The 24,557-nt window shown below is 40.5% G+C and overlaps 1 protein-coding gene across 1 annotated transcript; it reads right to left on the bottom strand.

The window, feature by feature from the left end:
- Nucleotides 1-3,472: 3,472 nt before the first annotated feature.
- LOC309720788 (piggyBac transposable element-derived protein 4-like) lies at nucleotides 3,473-4,849 on the bottom strand (the record flags this gene model as incomplete). The annotated part of the gene is made up of 2 exons (XM_082557962.1): nucleotides 3,473-3,904; nucleotides 4,007-4,849. 2 exons carry the CDS (start codon nucleotides 4,847-4,849, stop codon nucleotides 3,485-3,487), a joined length of 1,263 nt encoding a protein of 420 aa, XP_082414088.1. The 3' UTR covers nucleotides 3,473-3,484.
- Between the last annotated feature and the right edge of the window lie 19,708 nt (nucleotides 4,850-24,557).

The raw sequence follows: 24,557 nt of genomic DNA, 5'->3' as shown, positions 1-24,557 counted from the left end.
TTTTGCGACCCAAAAAGAGAAATAAGAGTAATATTAAAACTAAGTTGCTGCCGACATTGTTGGAAACTGGAATTGGCTGGACCAGTCTGGGATATGGTTTTTCAATTTTGTTGTCCGGGTGGAAAATCGGGAGAAATTTGGGAGAATGGTGGCTCCGGGAGATTTTCTGGAGGGGCACTGAAATTTGGGATTCTCCCGGAAAAATCTAGAGGGTTGGCATGTATGGTTGTGGCAACATCACTAACCTTGTCAAACACCTCAGAGCAAATCATATCACAGAATATGACGAGTGTATGTTGAGGTGAACTGAAGAGGAGGACAGGGACAGGTGCTGCTAAGGCGAGACACGGAGTCCTTTAGTGCTGCAGGCAGGCAACGTGTTCACATAGCGCTTTTATTTCTATGTGATGAACTCTGCATTATTAAGTGATAAGAACAAGTAATCTGATGTCCTGTAATCATTATGACGCTATAATTTGAGATACAATAAATAAAATAAGTATTGGTATTGGATCAGTATCGTCGATACCACCCTGAATATTAATTGGTATCGGATCGGAAAGAAAATCAGTGGTATCGCACATCACTATCTAAAACTAAATTCAAACTTCTGCACCCAATTCTTCCCTTTTAAAGGCATTAAAATGTATACTGTAAAGTTAGAGAAATCATTAAAAGCCCCAAATTACAATATAATATTCATATTCATTATAAGAGCCTCTAAACTTCTCACCATATCTGTATGAAACTCCTGGCACCATTTTTGGTGATCCCAGCATCTGTTGACAAATTTGGGGCGGACGTCATAGTAATTTAACCTTAGTTATGGTTCATACTAGGTTTTGCAATATTATTTGACTATTTTACACATTTGACTTTCTTATATATTTCATTATTTTACTATCACTTACCACAATTTATAATTTTATCAAAACATTTCTTTCTTATAGCATTTTGTGAGGTGATTTTGGTCCAACTGTAATTATTACAAAAGGACATCTTAACTGTATAAACAACACACTGAACAACCGACAATGAAAAGAATAAAACTTCTGAACCTCTCAAGGCGCACCCTTGAAGGTTGATCAGGGTCTCGTCAGTTTACAGAACTTTTCTCTGAATGGCTGACACCCTTACCAAACACAGAGTAAGTTTACATTTCTTAAATCATACTTGCCCCTTTAAAAACCCTCTCATCCGCTCTCCACTCTGGATTCTTTAATAATTGAGATTTCAGTGGTGACTCTGTCTGATCTCAGTTGCCACGCACTCGCCTTCTCCATACTAGTGATGTGTTGATCGTGAACGAAACGGCTCTGGGTCTGCAGCCTTAAAGGCCGCATTTTAAGGCCGATTACATCACAGCGATGCGACGAAGGCTGTCCCAATTCAAAGGCTGCTCGAAATGCGGCCCTCAAATGCGTCCTTCATTTCCCTGAATTTTAAAGATGTGGTGGTGTAGACTTCATGGCCCAACATATCTCAGACTTCATAGCGCGGCGGTGGGTGTGGATAATTTTGCCGAAAAAAACGGTGAAAGCGGAGCGGCCAAAGAGTAAACTTTTAAAAGTAAGTACTGAATATTATGTCACTTATTTATGTGCAAATGTTTAATAATGAAGAACATTAAAACATTACTGTTGGCCACATGTCCGTAAAGTCATGTGACATTAGCGGTGTTTGCACTTTCAGCGTTAACTTGGTTTTAAAGACTTTACTTTAAAATATAAGACGTTCAATAGTTGACCTTAATCTTACAGAGAATGTGATGATTTAATGGATAATTAAAGTCAGTCACATATCCACAAACGCAACAAGCTCAGTGAATGCTGCTCTGTTTGCAGTCCTGAATATCACGTGATTTATCAAAACGTGATTTTACTTCAGCAGCACAGAAAGCGTCTGAAGGTGAGCTTAAAAAATGACTGCAGGCTTAGGCTACATTGTGGAACAGATGCTACCGCTGCGTACTGTAGAGTGTCTGTCTTTTAAAAAATGTATCTATTATTTAAAGCAGCGGTCCCCAACCTTTTTCGCGCCACGGACCGGTTCATGCCCGACAATATTTTCACAGACCGGCCTTTAAGGTGTTGCGGATAAATACAACAAAATAAAACTAGTACCGGTACCGTAAAAAAGAAGATTTATTCATAACACACATGAAAAGACCCAGGAAAACCGAGTTAACGATAAAAACGATAACAAAATCACGCTCAGAACCGATAAAAACCCTGAAAACTATACATTTCATACCTGAGCCTCAACTCTCACGGCCCGGTACCAAACGACTACATAAGTAAATACTTATGTAGTAATTAAGTTACTTTTTTGACACAGTAATTAGTATTTTAAATACAATATTGACTAAGTAATTAGTAATTAATTACTTTTTTAAAGCAACTTACCCAACACTGGTTATGTGTTTGTATACTTTGTGCCCAATTTGACCCAAATAGTAGAAGTCAGCCTGTTTAAGGCTCTGATATCTATTCTGTATGACTTAACTTGGAGCGCCTTAGAAAACGACTCCCTTTCGACGCCCTAGAGCCAAATATCGACCACGCCATAAAAAGTGCTATAAAAATATCATATATTAATATTTTTTTCCACTTTAAATTAGCCAATCTTTTAGACCTACTTCTCCTTGAAATATTCATATAAAGTTTTAATTACATTTCGTGGATTTTAACCCTTTATATCCCGGTTTTGTCACATGAGCGCACGGCTTTTTTTGGCGAAAAAAACGAAAAAATTTAATATTTTCCATAAAATACATTTGAAAGTTATATTTTATTGTAATTATAATTAGGCCTTTAGATGGTCTAAAAATTACCACTGACATTCATTTTGATCGGCCGTTGGTTTTTCTGCAGGAGCTCATGTAAAAAAAGACTCCCTTTCGACGCCCTACAGCCAAAAATCGACCACGCCATAAAAAGTGCTATAAAAAGATTATATATTAAAAAAAATTTCCACTTTAAATTAGCCAATCTTTTAGACCTACTTCTCCTTGAAATATTCATGTAAAGTTTTAATTACATTTCGCGGATTTTAATCCTTTATATCCCGGTTTTGTCACATGAGCGCATGGCTTTTTTTGGCGAAAAAAACAAAAAACTTGAATATTTTCCATAAAATACATTTGAAGTAATATTTTATTGTAATTATAATTAGGCCTTTGGATGGTCCAAAGATTACCACTGACATTCATTTTGATCGGCCGTTAGTTTTTCTGCAGGAGAACGGTTTTTCACTCTTGCCCTGTTAAATGCATATTACCTTGTTGCCTTCTAATAAAATAAAAAGCATTATGTAAATAAAAATTCAAGATCAGTTTGAACCAAATAAACATTTATTTTTTCAACGATGAACAAGAACATGTATATTGTTGTTGGGAATGGGGAAATGTATGAGAGAGAAAGAGAGAGCTAGTGAGAGGGTGGGGGGGGGGGGCTGTGTGTGGCCGGGGGGGTAAATGTCTTGCTCAGGTAGAGCAGTTGCTGCAGACAAATTTGCTGTGGGCTCGGCAGGTGAACTTTCCACATTTGCTGCAGGTGTTTCCGACTCGCCTCCTTTTCTCAAAACAGACCTCACAGGACTTCCTGCCCTTGGGATCTGTCACTCCAGAGGGGCCTGCAGCAGCACCATCCTGCGCATCTCTGACTAATTCAGCAGCGGCTAATGAGCGGGGAAGGCGCTCTCTTTTTGACAAATGAGGCTTGATCAGGCTTTCTCCCACCTCTTCTATGAACAGCCTCCTCCTGTGTGACTTCTGCTGATGCCAGGCCTGATCTACGGAGGTCCACAGCACGAAGGCGTTGTAGAGGGAGACGTCTATGACGTTATGAAAGAGGGCCATTGGCCATCGATTGGTCCGTCTCCTGCAGGAGTAGGTGCCGACAACCTAACAAAACAACAACAACATAAAACCTCTGTATATTTTACACAAGAATATATGAGCAAAAATGAATAAAGGTGTGCGTAACTGATGCGTAATGACACCCACCTTATCAAGGTTGTCGACACCTCCTTTGCATCGATTGTAGTCGTCAATGATCACCGGCTTTTTTCTTTGTCCATTGCTGACCTCCGGCCTGCGATGTTTGGTGCTCAACAAAAGCACATTTCTGCCCCGTCGAGGAATGTAGGACACTAGGGTGTGTTTCAATGAAAAGGCAAAGGTGGAGGCATAGACAGCTCTCCCTCTCGTCTGGCGCAAAACGGGTGGAATTTCTGTTTTGTTCCGGCGAATTGTGCCGACCAGAGCCATTTTATTCTTGAGGAGTTCCTCTACCAGTTCAAATGAGGTAAAAAAGTTGTCGCATGTCACGACGTGTCCCTGGAGCCTGTCCGTCATCTGCAGGACGACCCTCATCCCCTGATTTACTTCGGCTGGTTCGCCCGCTGCTCTCCCGGTGTAAACCTGCAGCCGCCAGGCGTAAGATGTCTTGACGTCGCAGGCTGCCCAGATCTTTATGCCGTATTTAGCAGGCTTTTTGGGGATGTACTGGCGGAAACCGCACCTTAAGGTCCCGGTCTGGACTAAACAACATCGGCAGGCGGTGTGCCCACATGTCCCATACCTGCCGAAAGGGAGCCAATTTGTCGGTACGGCGTCCAGGTCGGGAGAGCTTGTCGTCAAATCTGAGGGCCCTGCAAATGTGCGAAAATCTTTTCTGGGACATCGCGTCCCGGAACATCCCGTTTTCTCACTCCAAAGGCTTTTGATTGACTTGTGTTTTGACCGGTATACATCGGCCAAAATGAGCAGCCCCACATAAGCCAGCATTTCGTCGCTGTCCAAATCGCTCCATTCTGAGATTGCCCGTCTGCCATGAAGGTTTGTCATTGAAACGATATGCTGTATAATCTCATCGGTTAGGAACAACCTGAAGCTGGAGAGTGGGTCTGAAATTCGGGCGACGGCTTAGTGGGTTGGTCCCGGAATAAGCCCCGTGGGTGCTGCGACGTAGCGCAGCGTCTCGGTGTTTGTCGGGGACCATTTCTCTCCATTTTTGGCAGTCCACGCCACTGCTTCCTCGTGCGTCTCCCCCTCGTTCTCATCTCCAGTAGAAAAATCAGAAGATGACTCCTGCTGATCGGTGTGGAGAGACGACGACTCCGTGTCATCCCCGGAATCAGAGTCACTCTGGGCGGGTGAAGAGGAAAGATCCTCGCTGTCGGAGCGCATCAGGATGTCCACTACTTCCTCGGTCCTGTAATACCGTGCCATCGTGAAAATGCCTACTCCCGCGCTACGGCTTATTCTTATAACCTCTGCTGCAGTGCACCTGCATAAACAAGCTAAGCTTGAAGACAAAATAAAGTCTAATTTGTTTTTTGTTCTTGTTTTCATGTTAGATTTGTTTGCATTGCGGGGTGGACTTCAAAGAGGGAAGGCTTCTGATTTTAGACATAAACATACTTTTATCTAAAGTTAGAAGCAGACACAGACACATCTTTTTCTCTTCTTTTAGGCAAAAGGACCTTTATTTTTTTGTAAATATAAAGGTCATTGATAGTGACACAGAACACAAATCTTTTTTCACTTTCTAAAGCAGAAAGAGACGCTCAAAATCTGACTTTTTTTGGCTGGAGTTCGTTCAATGGTGAAATATGAAACAAGAGCGCCACCTGGTGGACAAATAAAAAAAATTACAATTCTAAGGCCCCTACTTCAAAGACTGAGTGAAAGTGGAAAGATGACATTTAATTTGATGGTAATGATTGGGCAGTGAAAAATAGCGTTTATAATGGGTTTCAATGGGGCGTTTTTTGGCTCTAGCATCTCAAGTGGATGGAAGTTTGTAGCTTAGCCACTTTAAGCTAATCTAATGAACTCAGACTGGAATTCTAAAGTTAAAAAAAAATGTGTGGAAAGTTTGGCTATATTCTATTCAACACAGTGAAAATGGCTTGAAATTAAAAAACGCTGTGGATGAAAAATGGCTCCAGGTAGCCCAGAGGGGTTTAACCCTTGTGCTCCCCTTCGGGCCAGCTCCAGACCCCGGGGGTCCCAGAGTACTCCTGGGTCGCATTTCACAGGCCGCGCATCAGGGTTGGCTCCCGCACCCCGTACACCCACGTTTCCCTCCCTGAATGCCACTCCCGTTTCAATTTTTTTCCTAGTTTCAGGCAGGCTCTATCACGTTCGTCCATGGGAGGCCGCTCTTAATTTGTTGGCATTCTTACATTTGGCTCAATGCTTACATATATGTGTAAAAAGAAAATGTACGAGCTGTGATAACTGTTTCTGATAGAATGAAGAGTAGACTGATATATTAAATATTCCTTTATTGGGTGAGAAAATCATACTGCTACAGGTAGCAGCACTTCCAGATTTGTATCATAGTTTTAATACAGCACGTGCATTTCAGTAAGAGCTCATATATTTCCGTATCGCAATTTACAGTTCTTATCAGTTTGTCCTTGTAAAGTCCACAACAAGCATGACACAGGAAATAAACACCCGATAGATATTATCTCAGTAAATGAAGTTGGTGTTCAGCCTCTGAGAGGGGACAGTCAGCGGGGGTTATGCAAGTTGTGTGTGTTAGCTGAACAAGAGCTTGACCTCTTGCAAGGCAAGCGGGTCTGTCACACCCTTTACTGAGATACTGGGCTGGGCAGACATCTCCGAAATCATCAAAGATTTTGGCAAATAGGCTCTATCTTGGCAAACTGACCGGATATCTAACATGAAACCACAAATATCCAAAGTGTATTTGGTGACACACAAACGGGGCTTTTCATAATGTATAGTTTAGTTTAGTTAGTTTCCACATGTCCGTTGTTGTGTTGGGAAAATGCTCACCGAAAGCGTAGCCACATGAAAATGTTAATTAAGTATTCAATAGCGCATTTAAGTAATTTGTTTAATTTTAGCACGCCTGGCCCTCCATACTCACTGAGACTCACACTAAGACATGTAAATTTCCAACTGCAACTCGGGATAAACAGACATTGAGACATGACAGAAAGGGTAGAAAAAGGGACGAAACACAGAGAGACACTAACAAAAACTGAGTTCAAGATTAACTCATGTGGAAAATACACAACTAGAACACAAGTTATCTCAAATTTCCAAAGAAAAAGAACAAATAACGCGTCCATAACAAACTCAAAAACTGTTTTGAAGATACAGGACCATGACAAAAAGCCACGATGTTCAACTTCAAATTCAAATTCAATAGAAGCTTCAGTTCTCACGATTACATATATAAAATGTTTAGTATTATAAAGCAGTAAGAAAACAATGGATGTCTTTCAGCACCTGGCTTTACTAAGCACATGTGGGCATAAGCCTTTGTAAAATACCACATGGACCTTATCCCGCAAGCTCACAGCAATGATATCTGTGATGGTGTCTGTGCAAGAAAAAAACCCACTTAATTTTGTATGAAACACAATCTAACTACAGGGGACGTCTGATCTTTATTTCTAATGTTACTTGTGTCTTTGGGAATTCTAATCCTCAACTCTCTCTTGATTTTAACCACATAACAGAGTCAACAAAGAAACTTTAAGAGTTATTGGGACTGGGGCCCACTGCATTAACATTGTTATTTTTTCAATACCTAATTTATGGAAATATGCCTACTTTTTCCCCTAATACAATAGGTACCAAAGACAGCATGTCTAACAGGAAGCATTTTGAAATGGAAAACTAAAAACACATTTACAAGAGACAGTTTGTTCATTGATTATTGATTTTGGTTTTTATTAGTTAACCCTATGTATTTGGATTAATTGGATCAAACCGGCAATATTAATAAAAGGCAAAAAACAAAACATAAAAGAAAAAAAAGAAACAAAGACAAATAAAACAAAAAACTGAAACAAAGACAAACAAAACAAAACTGAAACAAAGACAAACGAAACAAAAAAACAGAAACAAAGACAAATAAAACTAAAAACAGAAAAAAATTGAAACAAAAAAGAGAAACAAAGACAAAACAAAAAAGAAAAAACAAAACCCAACAATCAAATGATCCCCTGTGAGCAAGCACTTGGCAACAGTGGGGAGGAAAAACTCCCCTTTAGCAGGAAGAAACCTCCGGCAGAACCAGGCTCCTCTTGGGGCAGCCATCCGCCAGGACTGGTTGGGTTTTGTTTAACTGTAATTTGGATAAAGTGCCAGTTTAATATTATTTTTGAGATTAGAGCTGAAATAAGGCCCCTGGAGTAAAGCCAGTTCAACACCATAAAGTCAGACTTCACACAGTGGTGGACTCACATTCTAACCTTCTTGTATGAAGTTTAAAATTTAAACTATCTTCTCCTAACTGACAATCTGGTGCTTTCTGTGACTGAGCTTTCAAAGTCTGACCTTGTTGAATCTGTGAAATCACTGAGTTCTGTTTTTAGAGCGTCTTGTTGTCTGCATACATTCTCTTTTTTCGCTCTCATTGCTGCGACTTTCTCTTGCAGAGCCTTTTCCTTTCTCATTTTCTGCTCTAAGTTCACTATTCTGCTGACGCAAAGCCTGTTCCTTAACCAGCTTTGGCCGCAGCCCCTCAAGCTCTTTCTGCAGAGTGGTACCTTGGCTGGTAAGAGACTTTTTCTCTGCTTCCAGAGCCTTATAATTTGCCTTAATAGCCTTTCGACTGTCTATTTCTCCATTCAGTCTTTCAATTTCTGTAGTTATCTCGTTATTTTCTTTCTTCAAGACTTCTACCTGTTCCTTTAGTATGCTATATTTTTTACTCCAGTCTTCTTCAGTAAACACCTGTTTGGAGACATCAGCACGCCTTTTAAAAATACTTTTTTTGTGCCCCTGGAGGGCTTTTTCTTCCTTTTCTAGTTTTTTTTAAAGCTTTTCTCATTTCTACACGATCATTTAGCTCACTTATTTGAGCTTTTAATTTCTTGTTTTCTTTTTTCATTTTGCTCATTTGTGCCAGTTTTTCTCCATTTTCAGAGAACAGTTTCCTGAGATCATGGTTATTTTTGTAAGTTTCTTTGAGGGATGATCTGGCCTGTAGAACGTCTGTAAGTATCTTCTCGATGTCTTTCATCAACTTCTGATTTTCCCTTTTAACAGCGACATGTTGTTGTTTTTCAGACTTGTAGACCTGAACCAAATTGCTTATGTGCTCGCGTTCCTTTTTCAATCTCCGGATTTGCTGTTGCAGTGCACTGTTTTGCGCCTTCATCTCTTCTGTACATTTTTTTAGCGCCTCACAGTTCTTCTCTAAGGCTGCTTTATTTATAACTGATGCCTGCAGATCTTGAAGTTCCTTCTTGAGGGCCACATGCTCTTGTGTGACACTTTCATTCTCTTCTTTAATGGTCACATTAACTTCTGGCCCGCTGTTGTCTTTGACCGTTTTCTGAGACGCTTCAACAGCTTTTCTTTTCTTCCTTCTTATTTCAGCGTTAGATTTATGATTTTGGGCTACGTCCAAGAGTTTGTTTAATTCCTTTTGAAGAGAAACACATTTTGCTCTTGCATTCACTTCCTCTGCCCTCATTACGAAATATTTGTCCTCCATATAATCAGGGCTGTGGAGCTCAGTGCTGACCTCGTAAATTTGGAGTTGCGCAGCATATTACTGTTCTTTAATGGCTTTGATCCTGTGATACATGTTCTTGTATTGGGTTTGTTTTTCGGTAGCCATTCTTCTTTTTCTTTTTTTGAACAAATCACTAAAATATTCAAAGTTGCTTTAAACGAGAAAATACACTGTGACATCACACTCATGATCACATGACATAAACCAATGTTTCCTGGCTTTTGGAGCCAGGGCACATATTTCACATTCAAAAGATCACACGGCACACCACCACACAAAAATGTTACAAATAGCATATTGATAGTTTTGCTCTATGCACCAGGCTTAGCAGAATTGGCTCAGTTTGTCCCCAGTATACCTTTTTTGCTTTCTTTTGACCACTACTCATGCTAGAGCCCTTATCTGGGTCGCAATTTTCTCCAGGACCCAGGTCAGATTGATGACTTTTCAAATATTTACCTATTGCTATTTGTGGTATTTAAAAGCTCAAGGCAAAACACAGGATGACTGACCTGAAACAATAAGAGGAATAATTCCAAAACAGTCACAGGTACAAAGTAAGGAGAGACATCCTAATGCAGAGCACTAAGTGAGTATTTGTTTGCAATACTCTCAGAATAAGAAAGTGGTTTAAAGAAATGGACTGCTATTATTAAAGTGTGTGGACACTTCTTCTTCTTGGCAGATTTGCTGCATGTTTGAAATTCTTTATTAATATATCATCATAAAATGCCAGTTAGCCATACTCTGCCTACTTAAAACTTTTCAGTCTCCCGTTTCCTTCTAAGGAACTTTACTTTGTGACAGCTACTCTGTCAAGAAGGGAGATGAACACACTGTAACAGTGATATTTGTCTCTCTCTACAGGATAAAAGTATTTATAACGTTCTGCATGTTAATAACACCTTAAGGACAAGGAATAAGAAACCATTCACAAGCTTAAATAGGAAAATACAATAAAGAATAAGAAATACTTTATCTCAAAAGTTTGGGAATTAAAGCTTTATTGTTGGCGCAATACTAAATTCCTTTCTGATCTGATACCAAATAAAACTCAAGCTGATATGGACGATGCTGACCCGACACAGATTGTTTGTACAAAAACTGGATGTGTTTTGGAAATTTAAACTAAGCAGTAGTGTATTTCAAATGATATCTTTCATGTTTCATTATGAAGAATTATTATACAAGAAATAAAAAACCTGCATTTGTGACAACAGCTGTGTGCAGATCAACAATGGATCATATATCGAGTACTGGAGAGAGTATGAGCGTGCAGCGTTTAAAGCATGGAAGTACTGACCTTACTTTGAGTTTGATTCCATAAAAAGTGACAAAAACATTAGTGTCCGTTGTGCGTGGGAAGAAAACTTCTTTTTACAGCGAAAAAACCCCTAAACTTCCAAGCAAGCACCGAGTGCGCAACCACGTAATGGGAAATTCACAGAGAAACTGCCATATCCTTCCACTGACCGCTGCGGCACACCTGCACCAGGGTAAACCTCCGCCTACCCTGCTCCTGCTTTACAGGTGAAAATAGAGCAAAAGGACCGCTCAGTCTTTGACTTTATTTATTTTCTGCTGTGTTTTACTTGCATCTATTTAAAGACTGAGTGTAAACACACAAAAAAAATAAATTTATGTGCTGGAATGTGCAGAAAAAAGGTTTAAATATTAAACAAATTTCTTCCAGTCAGAGAATGTTGCATATAATTACATTTTTGCTTGATGCATAAAGTTAAAAGATTAAAACTAATAAAACAAGTTTTAAAAAGGGACTTTTCCATTTGATTACATTTTGTATGATGGATTATGTAGAAAAAGTAGAATTGGGCTGAAAGATCTATCACTTTATCACCTCTTCAGGTTGTAAATCGTGTTTTTAAAAAGTAACTAAGTAATTAATTACTTTTGAAAATAAGTAATCAGTAAAGTAATGGGATTACTTTTGGGGGGGAAGTAATCAGTAATTAGTTACTGATTACTTTTTTCAAGTAACTTGACCAACACTGCTTACAATCAGCCATTATTGTCAAATAACTGAGTGAGCACACGTGAGTCAAACACAAGAGTAGATCTTCTGCCCTCGTGGATCCCAGCCAAGTTTTGAATTCTTTTGTGTGTGTTTTGGTTAATAAAGTTTGTAGGAAAAAAACTGAAGTGTCTGTGAATTCAGTTTTCTCACAACCTTTACTGTTATATCAGTGAAAGAAAAGATTTTGTAAAAAAAACAAAAACCCCTCACACCACAACATCCTACAGTTACAAGTGTTAAGTTTAAAATGATTGTGAATGAACACATTTCAGAGGAGGTGTTGGACCAAGAGCTTAAATTGGACATGAAATACTACATGTTTAAAGGCTAATTTACGCTATGGAGCAAGGGTGTAGATTTGTTGTGTGGGGCATGTAGTCCATGTCTGTTGCTGTAACAGTAGTCCATGTTTAGAATAAAAAATCCCAGCTCACTGAGTTGATCGGGGCAATAGTGCCTAAAATGTTGCATAATTTTGCTGAGAGATCTTTTACTTTGTGGTCATCTTACATCAGTAGTTTTATGGACAAAAACCAGCAGGTCATTCAGTGTTCCCTTAGTGCTAATGTGTCAGAGATGTTGGTGTACTATAACTGAAGTAATGTTGTTAAGTCCTTAAAGTCATATTCTTTTATTGTCATGACTGTATTTGAAGCTATTTTTATTTTTGTATGATACCTGATTTTTATGGAATATGGCTGAAGTAAACTAAAGCCTAAAATACTTAGGCAGTCATTTGTTTAATAGTAATTTAACATTATATAATTCACATATAGAACTATGAATTGTGATTTTAAATGGTTTAAAAGCAGGTAGAATAGCATATGTAGGCAAGTATGTTTCTCCTCTTTTTATCAAGAAGCAAAAACAAAAAGGAAAAAAAAAAGAAACAGGGCAGGCTTCGGTCCCCACCAACGCCGAAACCAAATCTACACCCTTGCTATGGAGCACTGCTCTCACATGGATTTAACACTTTCTCTCTTCCACACAGTCCTCATTTCTCGTGTGCTTTACAACCCTGAATATTACAGCAGGAAGGCAGTACAGCCAGGGAACACCCTGTGACGTCACACTCTGGACTGGCACACGATGGCAGAAAAGTTCTTAAAGTAGTAAACACTTATTTATTAAACAACACAGTAATATGTCAGATTTTGAAAGCAGGGTATAAATGATTTTCATGTCCACTTTAAAAGGAGACCTGCCAAAGCAGTAATCAGACTCATATGATCAGCGGCTTATGCAACGCAGCTCCGTCGGTGCTCTGACCTGGTATGAGCGCGAGTGTCCGTCACGCGTGGCTGGGTTAAAATACTGCGTCCGCTGAGACATCAGTGGCTTCGTTAAATAGCACTATTTTATTTGCTCCTAAGAAAATCAGTTTGGCTCAGATTAAAGTTTCAGCACATAGTTGTACAGTAGGTGGATATTGAAAGCCTCCAGCCTGTCCAGAGATGATTATTCTATTCTGAGCTCAGCTGTCTATTAGAATTTTTGGAGTTAATTAAAATTAGAAAAAAAAATCAAATTCACATCTGATTTGTGTTCTTTTGTTTTTGTTCAATAAGCAGATGTCGGTGTTTCGATCATGTTACGTTGAGATGTAAAATGCTTGTTAGAAACTATGAAACACATTATGCTGACTTCTGGGTGTTAGAAGACAATTAATAATGCTCATGAATAAGACTAAAGGCAAGAAGGTGTCCTTTATAACTAAACATGTTAATAGTACCACTAGAGTTTATAACATAGCGTGTGTATTTCAGTAATAGCCTGTATATTTCAGTGTAGTGATGTGCAGTTCTTACCAGTTTGTCGTTCGAACGTCAACACGAGTCGAGATTTCCGAGGAAACAGCTCACGTTGACGTTAGTTCTGATACTCCCTAACTTAAGTTATCCAAGTTGACTTAAGTCAAGTCAGATAATTCTTTTGTAATGAAAACGTAAACACTCGCCGGGAGTTACCGCAGTGTCAGCTGTTTAATTCACACAGCGTGTGCAGTAACCATGGTAACAACGGACACTGAGTGGAGGATCGATGCAGGTCAGATTTTGGGAAATATCCCTCATATCTCTGAAACTAAAAAACGGTCGTTCATCAGCTGTGCTGATAGTTTTCCAGCAGGACAGCTGAGAGAAGAAAAACTCAAACTGTCGGAGCAGGTTTGATCGTTCAGGTTTAAAATCAGCTGGAAGCTCCACGTTTTCACAGCAAGCGGCTCTGTTCAGGAGAAATATGTTTTATATGTGCACCATGTGAAGCCTGCTGTACTAAAATCACTGAATGAAGAACAAACAGTGCGTCGCTGTTAAGGAAAATGTTCTAAAACACTTCTTCAGTAAAGACTCAGAGAGGAGAAACACACAGAACTTCTTGCTAGCAAGGGCAGCCTCCAGACTGAGACTCGCGCTAAGAAACTGCCCCGGTCTTTATTTATACTTCAGTGAGCGTTTGTTCTTTACATTGGAATGTGGAGGTGTACGTGTGTGTGTGTGTTGCTGATCAAAGGGTCATATAACATGAAAGCACAAAAGGTACATCCTTGGTCAGGAAGAGGGTAATCTCCCCCTCACCCTAGATGGTTCACCCTAGATAACACTGTGAGGAAGTCCAGCAGTTAAAACACTTAGACTAGAACAGACGTAGCTACGTTAAAACAATAAAACAATAAAACAAGGTACGAACTCTCATGCTCCCAGGACGTGGGGGTGCATTCCTGGAGTGCACACCAAGCCTGCAGCCTGTTAGAGATCACACACAATTGATTATATGCCTCTAAGTATACATGGCTGAATATTTCCTAATACAAATAACTACATGCAGTATTCTATCATATGCAAACTTATATCACTAAAAGATTATACTGACTACTAAATACAATTTTCCATTGACAGTTGCATTGTCGCAAGAACATGCATGTATTTATTAAATGTATAAATGTTATGATATTTGATTCTAATCTGCTGCTGAGTCTCTGACGCTGATGGAAACGCAACAAACAGAACACAGAGCAAGAACACCTGTCTAACCAATCACATTCATTCCACTTTGTGACAAACTGATGTCACGGCGGGGTGCGCCGGTGTGTAAAGAAAACAGGACCCAAAAGCAGATGAGGACGAGGAGTTGAAGTTTGAACAGAAAAAGTGATCCTTTATTAGATGACGGCAGAAGTAAACCAGGAAACCAAAGTAAACTGACAAGACACTAAGAAACAAAATACTAGACGGTACTGCGACCAAAAACTATAACTATGACTAACGTGGAAATAACAGACGACAACTAGACCTATGACTGAGGTGAGGTAAACAGACGACCCGACAATGGCATGCAGAAAACAAAGGACTTAAATACACACATGAGGTGATCAGGGGAAGTGGAGACACATGAGGAAACAGCTGACTAACATGAACCTAATGACAGGAGCAGTGAAGCTAAATACAAAGAACCAAGAACACACGACTCCTTCCAAAATAAAACAGGAAGCATAATGAAACGCAGACATGACAACCAGAACTTGACAACGTAAGACACAGACATGAAACACATGAAGAGCAGGGGAGACTTAACATGGGTTGGAAACATGAGGGGGAATTAATAAGAACTAAAATCACCTAGACATGGTAACAAATGAACTTAGAAAACCTGAAGGGCTTAACATAAACTATAAACATCAAAATGAACTCATACTCAAAACACTGGGTCATAAGACCCAGGACCGTGACAACTGAAGCACTCACCTCTCATCATCGGGTTTCTTCCTTCAGTTTAACCTCCTAAGACCCAAACTCTTTCATGGCAGCATTTTTAAATTCTCTTTGCTATTTGAGCTGTTTGGGACCTGATGAATATAAAAACAAAGAATTTACAGATTTTGTTTTTTTTTTACCTGATTTTATCTCTGACAAAAATAAGATCAACATATGAGGACATTTGTTTTAAACTTCAATGGAACATTTGCAGTATATTGTCCTTATAAGTGGTTATCAGGCCCTTGTAGAGTAAAATTTTGTATTTTGGTCTAGACATCCCAAAATGTGATGTCCACATATGTGGACAGCAGGTCCTAAGAGGTTAAGTGCCCATGTGAAGAAATATTTAGGTCTAAAAACTAAGGTCAGTAATGTGTTTGGAAATTACGTTCTATAAATCATTAATACTGCTCTTTGTAAAATGTGTAATTCTTTAACTATTGACAAAAAGTCACAGCATCACTTCAAGGAAATATCACAGTTCTTCATAATTTTCTGAGCCAAAATACAAAATGATTGTGTATGAAATGTGTATGAAACGTCTCATATATTTTAACAATAGGAACTAGAGTACCTGTTTTTTTAATGTTTTGCATAATTTGATTTCTGCTTTGTATCACTTTTTTCTACTGCTGGTGAGAAGCAGTCGTCTGCTTAGACGTGAGAAAACTGGTGTAATTTTTAGGCTTTCATATCCTATTTCTGTTTCACATCTCAGAGGCCACACTTTCCTACTGAAGATAACAATCTTTAAAAAAAACTATGTCATCAATCAGGCATTTGCTGCCACTTCAGCTACTGCTGTGTCTGTGGGTTTTAATGTGGTGTAAACAGGAAGAATAGGTTTGTAAGGAGCTCATGAAGTTAAAAACATGACTTCAAAAAGTTAGGCTAAATCTGTATATGCTCCATTTGTTTCAGATTATTTCCATTTGTGGATCGATTCAATTCACAACTGCTGCTCTAGTGAGTATTTCTATGTAACGGAGAGAAAAAAGGACACTCTGTCCCATGTTTTCTTCCTCCAACCCTGGCAGCAAACTCTGTTCAGTATACAAGGAAATATGAGATGTGGAAGATAAAAATGTTTTAGTGCTAATAATTACATCTATGAAACTACCAGTATTTCAAGTTTTGTTAGCAGATTCTGTACTTGTCTGAATCAGCCGTCTGGTCTGGTGCTGTAAGCACAAGTGAAAGGTAAGAAAATGTGCTGTCACTAATTATCACCTATACTGTACAAAGATGGATAGTTTCTGCAATAAATATAAAAAATTAAATAACAATCATTGACTATTTCACGAAATCACATTTGCTTTCATATAACCAAATAGTTTTAGTTTGTGTTCACTAAAAATCAAAATAAATAGACTCCATGTGTCGGTATTGCAGCAGACTTAATGAGTAACCTAATTCTTATTGTGTAGAAGATTTATCTAATGATACTAGAATACCTGCTTATATGCTTGTTTTGATTTTCTACACAAGTCTGTGGTTGTGACTTCTTGAATAAGCCATCAGCTGGACCTTCACACCACTGAAGATTATGATAATTAACTGTATAAGAAGGATGGAGTAGCTCCTTGTCATGAAAAAGATCTGTCATGTCCTTAAGAAACAGGAAAAATACACCAAAGGCCTGACACAGAGCTTTTACACATGCATCTGTCTCAATCCATCTCCTGTTCACTGATCCCTCATCAGAAATGGTCTCAGTGGGAGGATGGATGTGAAGAAGCCGTTCTTTATTAGGGATACAGGCTAGGCTTCTGCAGTTAAACAAGAACTGTTATGAATATCAGTGGCAACAGCTCTGAATCTGAATTAAAATTTGGGGGATTGAACTGTCATCAGTGGGTTTGTTTGTTTGTTTTTTTGCATGACAATGATCCCAAACACACTGCCAATGAGATGAAAGTATGAACAGAAAATCACACAGAGTCATGGACGGACCTCTGCAGACTCCAGACCTCAATATTATTGAAGCAGTGTGACAAAGAAATAGGAAAAAAACACAGCAACCAAGAAAGGGCTTTGATATGTAATCCAAGATCTCTGGAGTAAAACTTCTGAAGATTACTTAAAGAAACAGCAAAAGATTTTGCCCAAAAGAGTTCCAACAGTCCTAAGAATAAAGGTGGTGACACCAAATGTTGCCTTTCCAGCTCATTAGAAACTCTGTTTGCCCTATGAACTGCATTGTACATAGCATTGTGCTGCCCCTTTAAGGCAGGTATGATAATTTGGCTGTGTTTTTTGTACCAGCAGACTTGCCGTAGTTCTTTTCCACTAAAAACAGCCTTAAAGCTAAACTGTTGTTTTTTCTACTCTTTGTTTATTTGTTCCTGCTGAGCCTGAGAGAGCAAACGCCTGTAAGGAGTTGTTTCTATCTTTTCCGCGACAGGTTTGTGTAACAGTTTCGAGTTTTGCGTGAGAAGTCTCAGTGGGAGAATGACTGTGAAGAAGCCTTTCTTAAAGAAGGCAAACAGGGATAAACGGCTGGGCTATTCCAAATTACACAAGAACTAGACTGAAAATCAGTGGTCAGATGGAGTGATGAGTCCAAATTGAAAATTTTTGGTACAGAAATATTCTGAATAAAGGTGATGACATTAAATAGAGCCTTTCAAAATTATTAGAATTGTGCAGACTCTGTTTTTGCCTTATGTACTCTCATGGATCTCCAGTACTCCTCTGCGTTTCTGCCAGTACTCTCTGTCTCGCTCCATCCTTGGGCTCTTTCTCTTCCTCTCATTCGCTCATGGTGTGTGTCTCTGGATAACCACCTTTCAGTGGTGGGGTCTTCCTGGATATCCGCCCACCTCCTGGCACACCTGGGATAATCAAGCTCACCTGGTGGTCATCACCCAGTCTGCTGGCAGCCTACTTAAGCTGGAAGCAAACCTTCATTCTTTGCCTGAGTGGTGCACTGCCAGTGTTAGTGCACCTCTCTGTCTGGTCAGTCTGTTGCATCTCAGAAAATTGTTAATCTCACTGTGCAAAAGCCTGGATGCTTCCCTGCAGTGGTGTTCATGTGTGAGAGAGATTAGTGAGCAAATTTCTGTGTCTGTGTGGATTAAATCCCAGAGACTTGCATTCACCAACAGACCCACTACCTGAAGACAGTTTTAGTTAAACAGCTACGTCCACTGTAAATAAACTCACTGCTTTCCTGTGCTTGCTGTTTTTGTATGTAGCTAATGTATGTTTTCTACATGTTTGTAATAAATCACTCCAGCTTTTTCTATTTGCCAATAAAAATATCAAGAAATGAAGGATGACTCAAAATCCTGTGAAAACATGCCAAATAATCAACATCAGAGATAAAAACCTTTTATGTAACAAAGGTTATTTTTCCTTTATGTTATTTTCGGTTCCTAATGGCTGTGTTACTTTTAGCAACAGCAGTACTGGAGAATGTTCACAACAAAATCATGATTTGTGTTTATTAGTTTGGCTGACTGCTGCTGGCTTCATGTTCGTGGGCTGCTGTGAGTACGAGGTTTGTAAAGTAGGTCACCACAGCTTCCTTGTTTAAGACAAACTCATCACATTACAGATTTTACCCACTGGTTCAGCTGGAAGCAGCCCTGAGACAAGTAAGGCCAAAGTTTACACTTATTCATATTTTCTCTACATGAAAACGAGGATAGTTATGAAGAAACTGACTCATAACTAGAACAGCTGAATAACTACTGAAGTTGTGGTACTAACTTCTTTTCCTTTGTTCTTGTCGTGCACTTCTGTTTCAGTGTAGCTAATGTAAATGTGTGTGCTGGTAATGTCTTAAGTTTATTTTATATTATTTGATGGAGACCTGATGACAGATCAGTCATTTGTGTTCACATCTTTATATAAAATAGCAGTAAATACAACAGGTGATCCTGGTGAACACAAAATAACAAAAGAGTTACCCATAGAATGCATCCAGTTCATTCAGTACACATACATATTAGACTCCAATGAATGTTCAAAGTTAAGCCTTTAAGGAGTTTACAAAAAATTTTTAAAAAAACCTGCAAAGTTGGATTTTTGGGGGGTTTTTACTGTTTTTGGTGTGTTGGAACATTTTTTGAGGAATTTCTGAATAAATTTTATTCACAATCATAGATTTAATAACATAACAACATGTTTAAATTTAAATTTGTGCAAATAAAATTTTTATAGACAGTTCTGTACATCTAACAAAATCTGACCAAAATCAGTTAAGTTTCAATCAAGTGCTATCAAACTGGTTTTAAGCCGGTTTTTCTTCATCTCAGCTTTATTTTAGAGACGTGTCCCTGTCGGCACAAGTTGAGGCTCTTTCATGTTTTTACTTTCAGCTAAGCAGAAGTTGCTTCTTCTTAACTAATGTCATTAATAATTTCATGTCTAAATAATTACACTAATACTCTGCTGTGTTTTCCTTTACTTGCTATGCCATAAAGTGTTTTACAGAGGAAGAGGTCCTCTTAGATTCATATACAACAACCCCATCATAGAAAATGATCAAGAAGAGCGTTATGTCCTTGAAGTGATGATGTGGATCAACATGTGTGTCTGCCTTCCTTTGACCATACTGATCATCTACTGTGTGTTTTATGCAGTAAGTAAATAATAATTAATATTTATACATTTTTTTATGAGTCTGTGAGTATTTGAATGATTTTAAGATTTAGAAGAAAGAAAGAAAAACACTGGTAGCATTTGTAATTATTTGAATTCATCATCATGAAAATGAAATCATTAGCTCCATCCTCACACATAATCAAGCTTACCGAATGATTTAAAAGGTGTTTGAGTTACACCATATGGGTTCTTCTTACTTCAAAAGTATTAAGTATTAGGAGAATGAGTATGTATACTAGCAAGAATGGCCAATTTATATATATATATATATGGATAGCGTAGTGGTTAGACTACACGCCTTTGGAACAGAGGATCGCAAGTTCGATTCCTGCCTGGGGCGTCTGTATCCAGTAAGGGTCCTAAGGCTAGACCCCCTATGCTAAGCAAGCCTACCGCAGACATGAGCGAGACAGATAAATATGAAGGCATGCCGGCTCGGACGTCGCCCGGATCAACAAGGTCCGCGTCAGGTGTTGAGGAACCAGGGCACCCTGACGAAAAGTGGGCTACTGGAACAAGAAGGCATCGGTGGGCAAGGGACGAAAACAGGGCGTTGTTGGAATGCTACTACGCAAGTAACCCCGGCGGAAGGGGCTACATGAATAGGATGAGGGACCTATGGATTCTTCGATACCCAACATCCACAATGACGGCGAAACAACTAGTAGCTCAGTGTTCCAACATTCGAAAGAAGGGACTCCTCTCACAGCTAGAGATTGACGAGGTAAAACACAAATGCTACGGCAAGGAGGAGTCAGGACGCCAGGTCAGGGGGGAGATATCATCACCCCCACCCGAGATTGGGTACATAGCCCCAAGTGTGATAGGAGAAGGATCGTTGAGTGCGAGAGGAACTGACCTGAAAAATAGGATCATGGCCAAACTTGAAACCTGGATCCCCCGTAGCCGGTTACCAAGATTACGTGAAGTACCCTCAGAAGGTCTGCTAGATGATGTTAATGCAGCACTACGGGCAATACCTACAACCACGATTACCGACACTAACAAGCTGATCTACAATACGGCAGCAGTGATCAGTGAGATGCTTGGCTACAAGTTGAACAGCCACAAGGGGCAGTACCCTCCATGGAGAAGGAGGCTAGAGGGCAAGATCAAAGTAGCACGGAGAGAGGTTAGCCAACTAACGGAGTTGCAGAAAGGTGCGACGAATAAGGTGCCTAAGAAATACAGCAAGCTGTCCATACCTGAGGCCTTGGAAACTGCCAAGCAAAGACTCACAGCCTTGGCCAGCCGCTTGAGGAGGTACACCAGAGAGATAGAAGGCAGGAGAATAAACCAGCTGTTCTCCACAGAACCAGCAAAGGTGTACTCTCAGTGGCAAGGGAACAATAAGAGAACAGCACCACCAAGGCTGGAGACGGAGCAATACTGGAAGAGCATATGGGAGAAGGATGCAACCCATAACGGCAATGCTCAGTGGCTAGAGGATCTGAGGGCAGACCACAGCGACCTCCCTGAACAGGGTCCAGTAACCATCACAGTGGCAGATATCCAAGAAAGGGTCTCCAGTATGAAGAGTTGGACAGCACCAGGGCCCGACATGGTTCACGCCTACTGGCTGAAGAAGCTAACTGCACTCCACGAGCGTCTGGCAGCACAAATGAACCAGCTGCTAGTTAACGAGATACACCCGGAATGGCTAACTGAAGGCCGGACGGTCCTGATCCCCAAGGACCCCAAGAAGGGACCGGTCCCCTCCAACTACCGACCAATAACCTGCCTCAGTACTACATGGAAGCTCCTGTCAGGCATCATATCGGCTAAGATGAACAGGCACATGGGTCAATACATGAGCGGGACACAGAAAGGAATTGGCAAGAATACCAGAGGCGCAAAACACCAGCTACTGGTAGATAGAACAATCAGCCGAGACTGCAAGACCAGACTGACCAACCTGTGCACTGCCTGGATTGATTACAAGAAGGCCTATGACTCAATGCCCCACAGCTGGATACTGGAATGCCTAGAATTGTACAAGATCAATGGGACCCTAAGAGCCTTCATCAGGAACTCAATGGGGATGTGGCGTACAACACTAGAGGCCAACTCCAAGCCCATAGCACAAGTCACCATCAAGTGCGGGATCTACCAAGGAGATGCTCTGTCCCCACTGCTGTTCTGCATAGGCCTGAACCCCCTCAGTGAGATCATTAACAAGACTGGCTACGGATACCGATTACGGAACGGAGCAGTTGTCAGCCACCTCCTGTACATGGATGACATCAAGCTGTATGCCAAGAGTGAACGAGACATCGATTCACTGATCCACACTACCAGGCTATACAGCAATGACATTGGAATGTCGTTCGGACTGGAGAAGTGTAGTCGGATGGTAACAAAGAGAGGGAAGGTAGTCAGAACTGAGGGGATTGAACTACCAGAAGGCAACATTGCAGACATAGAGGACAGTTACAAGTACCTGGGGATCCCGCAGGCGAATGGGAACCATGAAGAGGCCGCTAGAAAAGCTGCAACCACCAAGTACCTGCAGAGGGTCAGGCAAGTCCTGAGGAGTCAGCTGAATGGTAAGAACAAGATCCGGGCCATCAACACGTACGCCCTGCCCGTGATCAGGTACCCTGCTGGGGTAATAGGCTGGCCAAAGGAGGAGATAGAAGCCACTGACATAAAGACAAGAAAGCTCCTTACCATGCATGGAGGGTTTCACCCCAAGTCCAGCACCCTGAGGCTGTACGCTAAGCGGAAGGAAGGGGGCCGGGGACTGGTGAGTGTCAGCACCACAGTCCAGGATGAGACAACGAACATCCAAGAATACATTGGGAAGATGGCCCCAACTGACCGAGTGCTCAGTGAATACCTCAGGCAGCAGAAACCCAAGAAAGAGGAGGGAGACGAGGAACCATCATGGAAGGACAGGCCCCTGCACGGTATGTACCACCGGCAGATAGAGGAGGTGGCTGATATCCAGAAATCCTACCAGTGGCTGGACAAAGCTGGACTGAAAGACAGCACAGAGGCACTAATCATGGCAGCACAAGAACAAGCTCTGAGCACAAGATCCATAGAGGCTGGGGTCTATCACACCAGGCAAGACCCCAGGTGCAGGCTGTGTAAAGATGCCCCAGAGACAATCCAGCACATAACAGCAGGGTGCAAGATGCTAGCAGGCAAGGCATACATGGAACGCCATAACCAAGTGGCCGGCATAGTGTACAGGAACATCTGTGCCGAGTATAACCTGGAAGTCCCGAGGTCAAAATGGGAGATGCCCCCAAGGGTGGTGGAGAATGACCGAGCTAAGATCCTGTGGGACTTCCAGATACAGACGGACAAAATGGTGGTGGCTAACCAACCGGACATAGTGGTGGTAGACAAACAGAAGAAGACGGCCGTAGTGATCGATGTAGCGGTTCCGAATGACAGCAATATCAGGAAGAAGGAACACGAGAAGCTGGAGAAATACCAAGGGCTCAGAGAAGAGCTCGAGAGGATGTGGAGGGTGAAGGTAACGGTGGTCCCCGTGGTAATCGGAGCACTAGGTGCGGTGACTCCCAAGATAGGCGAGTGGCTCCAGCAGATCCCGGGAACAACATCGGAGATCTCTGTCCAGAAGAGCGCAGTCCTGGGAACAGCTAAGATACTGCGCAGGACCCTCAAGCTCCCAGGCCTCTGGTAGAGGACCCGAGCTTGAAGGATAAACCGCCCGCAGGGGCGTGCTGGGTGTTTTTTTTTTTTTGTATATGTATATATATATATATATATATATGTATATGTGTATGTATATATATATATATATATATATATATATATATACATACATATATATATACATACATATATATATATATATATATATATGTATACACACACACACACACACACACATACACATTTGTATATATATATGTACATGTGCGCGCGTTTGTGTACATATAAAAAGCACTGTTTTCGTCCGCTAGAGTGGGATTTTCACGGCATATTCTGCACCACATCATTTGTTTGAAGCCAGCTCACCTCCTGCAACCACTTTTCCGAGAATACGCGCTTGTTTTGCGATTCGGACTCCTGACATTTCTTTGAAAGTGGAGGGACACCAAAGTATTTGCTTAAAGGAGCTTGCTTCTTCAACATCTTTAAGAGTTCTAAACAAATGTCTGTCCTCCTCCAGAAAATCTGCAAACCATTTTTCCAAAAAATTAGCTACACCCAAATGAAAGAATTTAGAAAAATCAGTACAAGGAAGAGAAATTCACAGAGAAGAAGCAATGAGAGTAATTAAACAGCTGAATTTAGTCACTCGGTTTACGCTAAAAATATGGTTTAATCTGGTACAAAAATACAAACTGGAAAAAGAGCTCGGACTGCTTCAATGGATCGCTTATGATAAGGGTTTTTTCCCTTGTTCTATGGACCAAAGATTTAAACAGTGGATTCCTAATGGATTAACAGTGATATGTACACTAATTAAAGATAGGAATTCTATGAACTTCCAGGAGATTAAACAACAACATATGTAAAAGTGAAGTGGCAGAGAGACTTGGGACTGAACATATTTGATGAGGAATGGTCACAAATCTGGAAAACACAGCAGTCAACAACATCATCATTACGTGCCTGAAGATTACATTGCTGGAAAAATGTAATTAGATTTTTTATGAC

Source organism: Aulonocara stuartgranti (assembly GCF_965226115.1).
Source record: "Aulonocara stuartgranti genome assembly, chromosome: 13".
NCBI classification, from domain to species: Eukaryota; Metazoa; Chordata; class Actinopteri; order Cichliformes; family Cichlidae; genus Aulonocara; species Aulonocara stuartgranti.
Note: the sequence above shows the minus strand (reverse complement) of the source record. Positions and strands in the feature narration are given on the sequence as shown.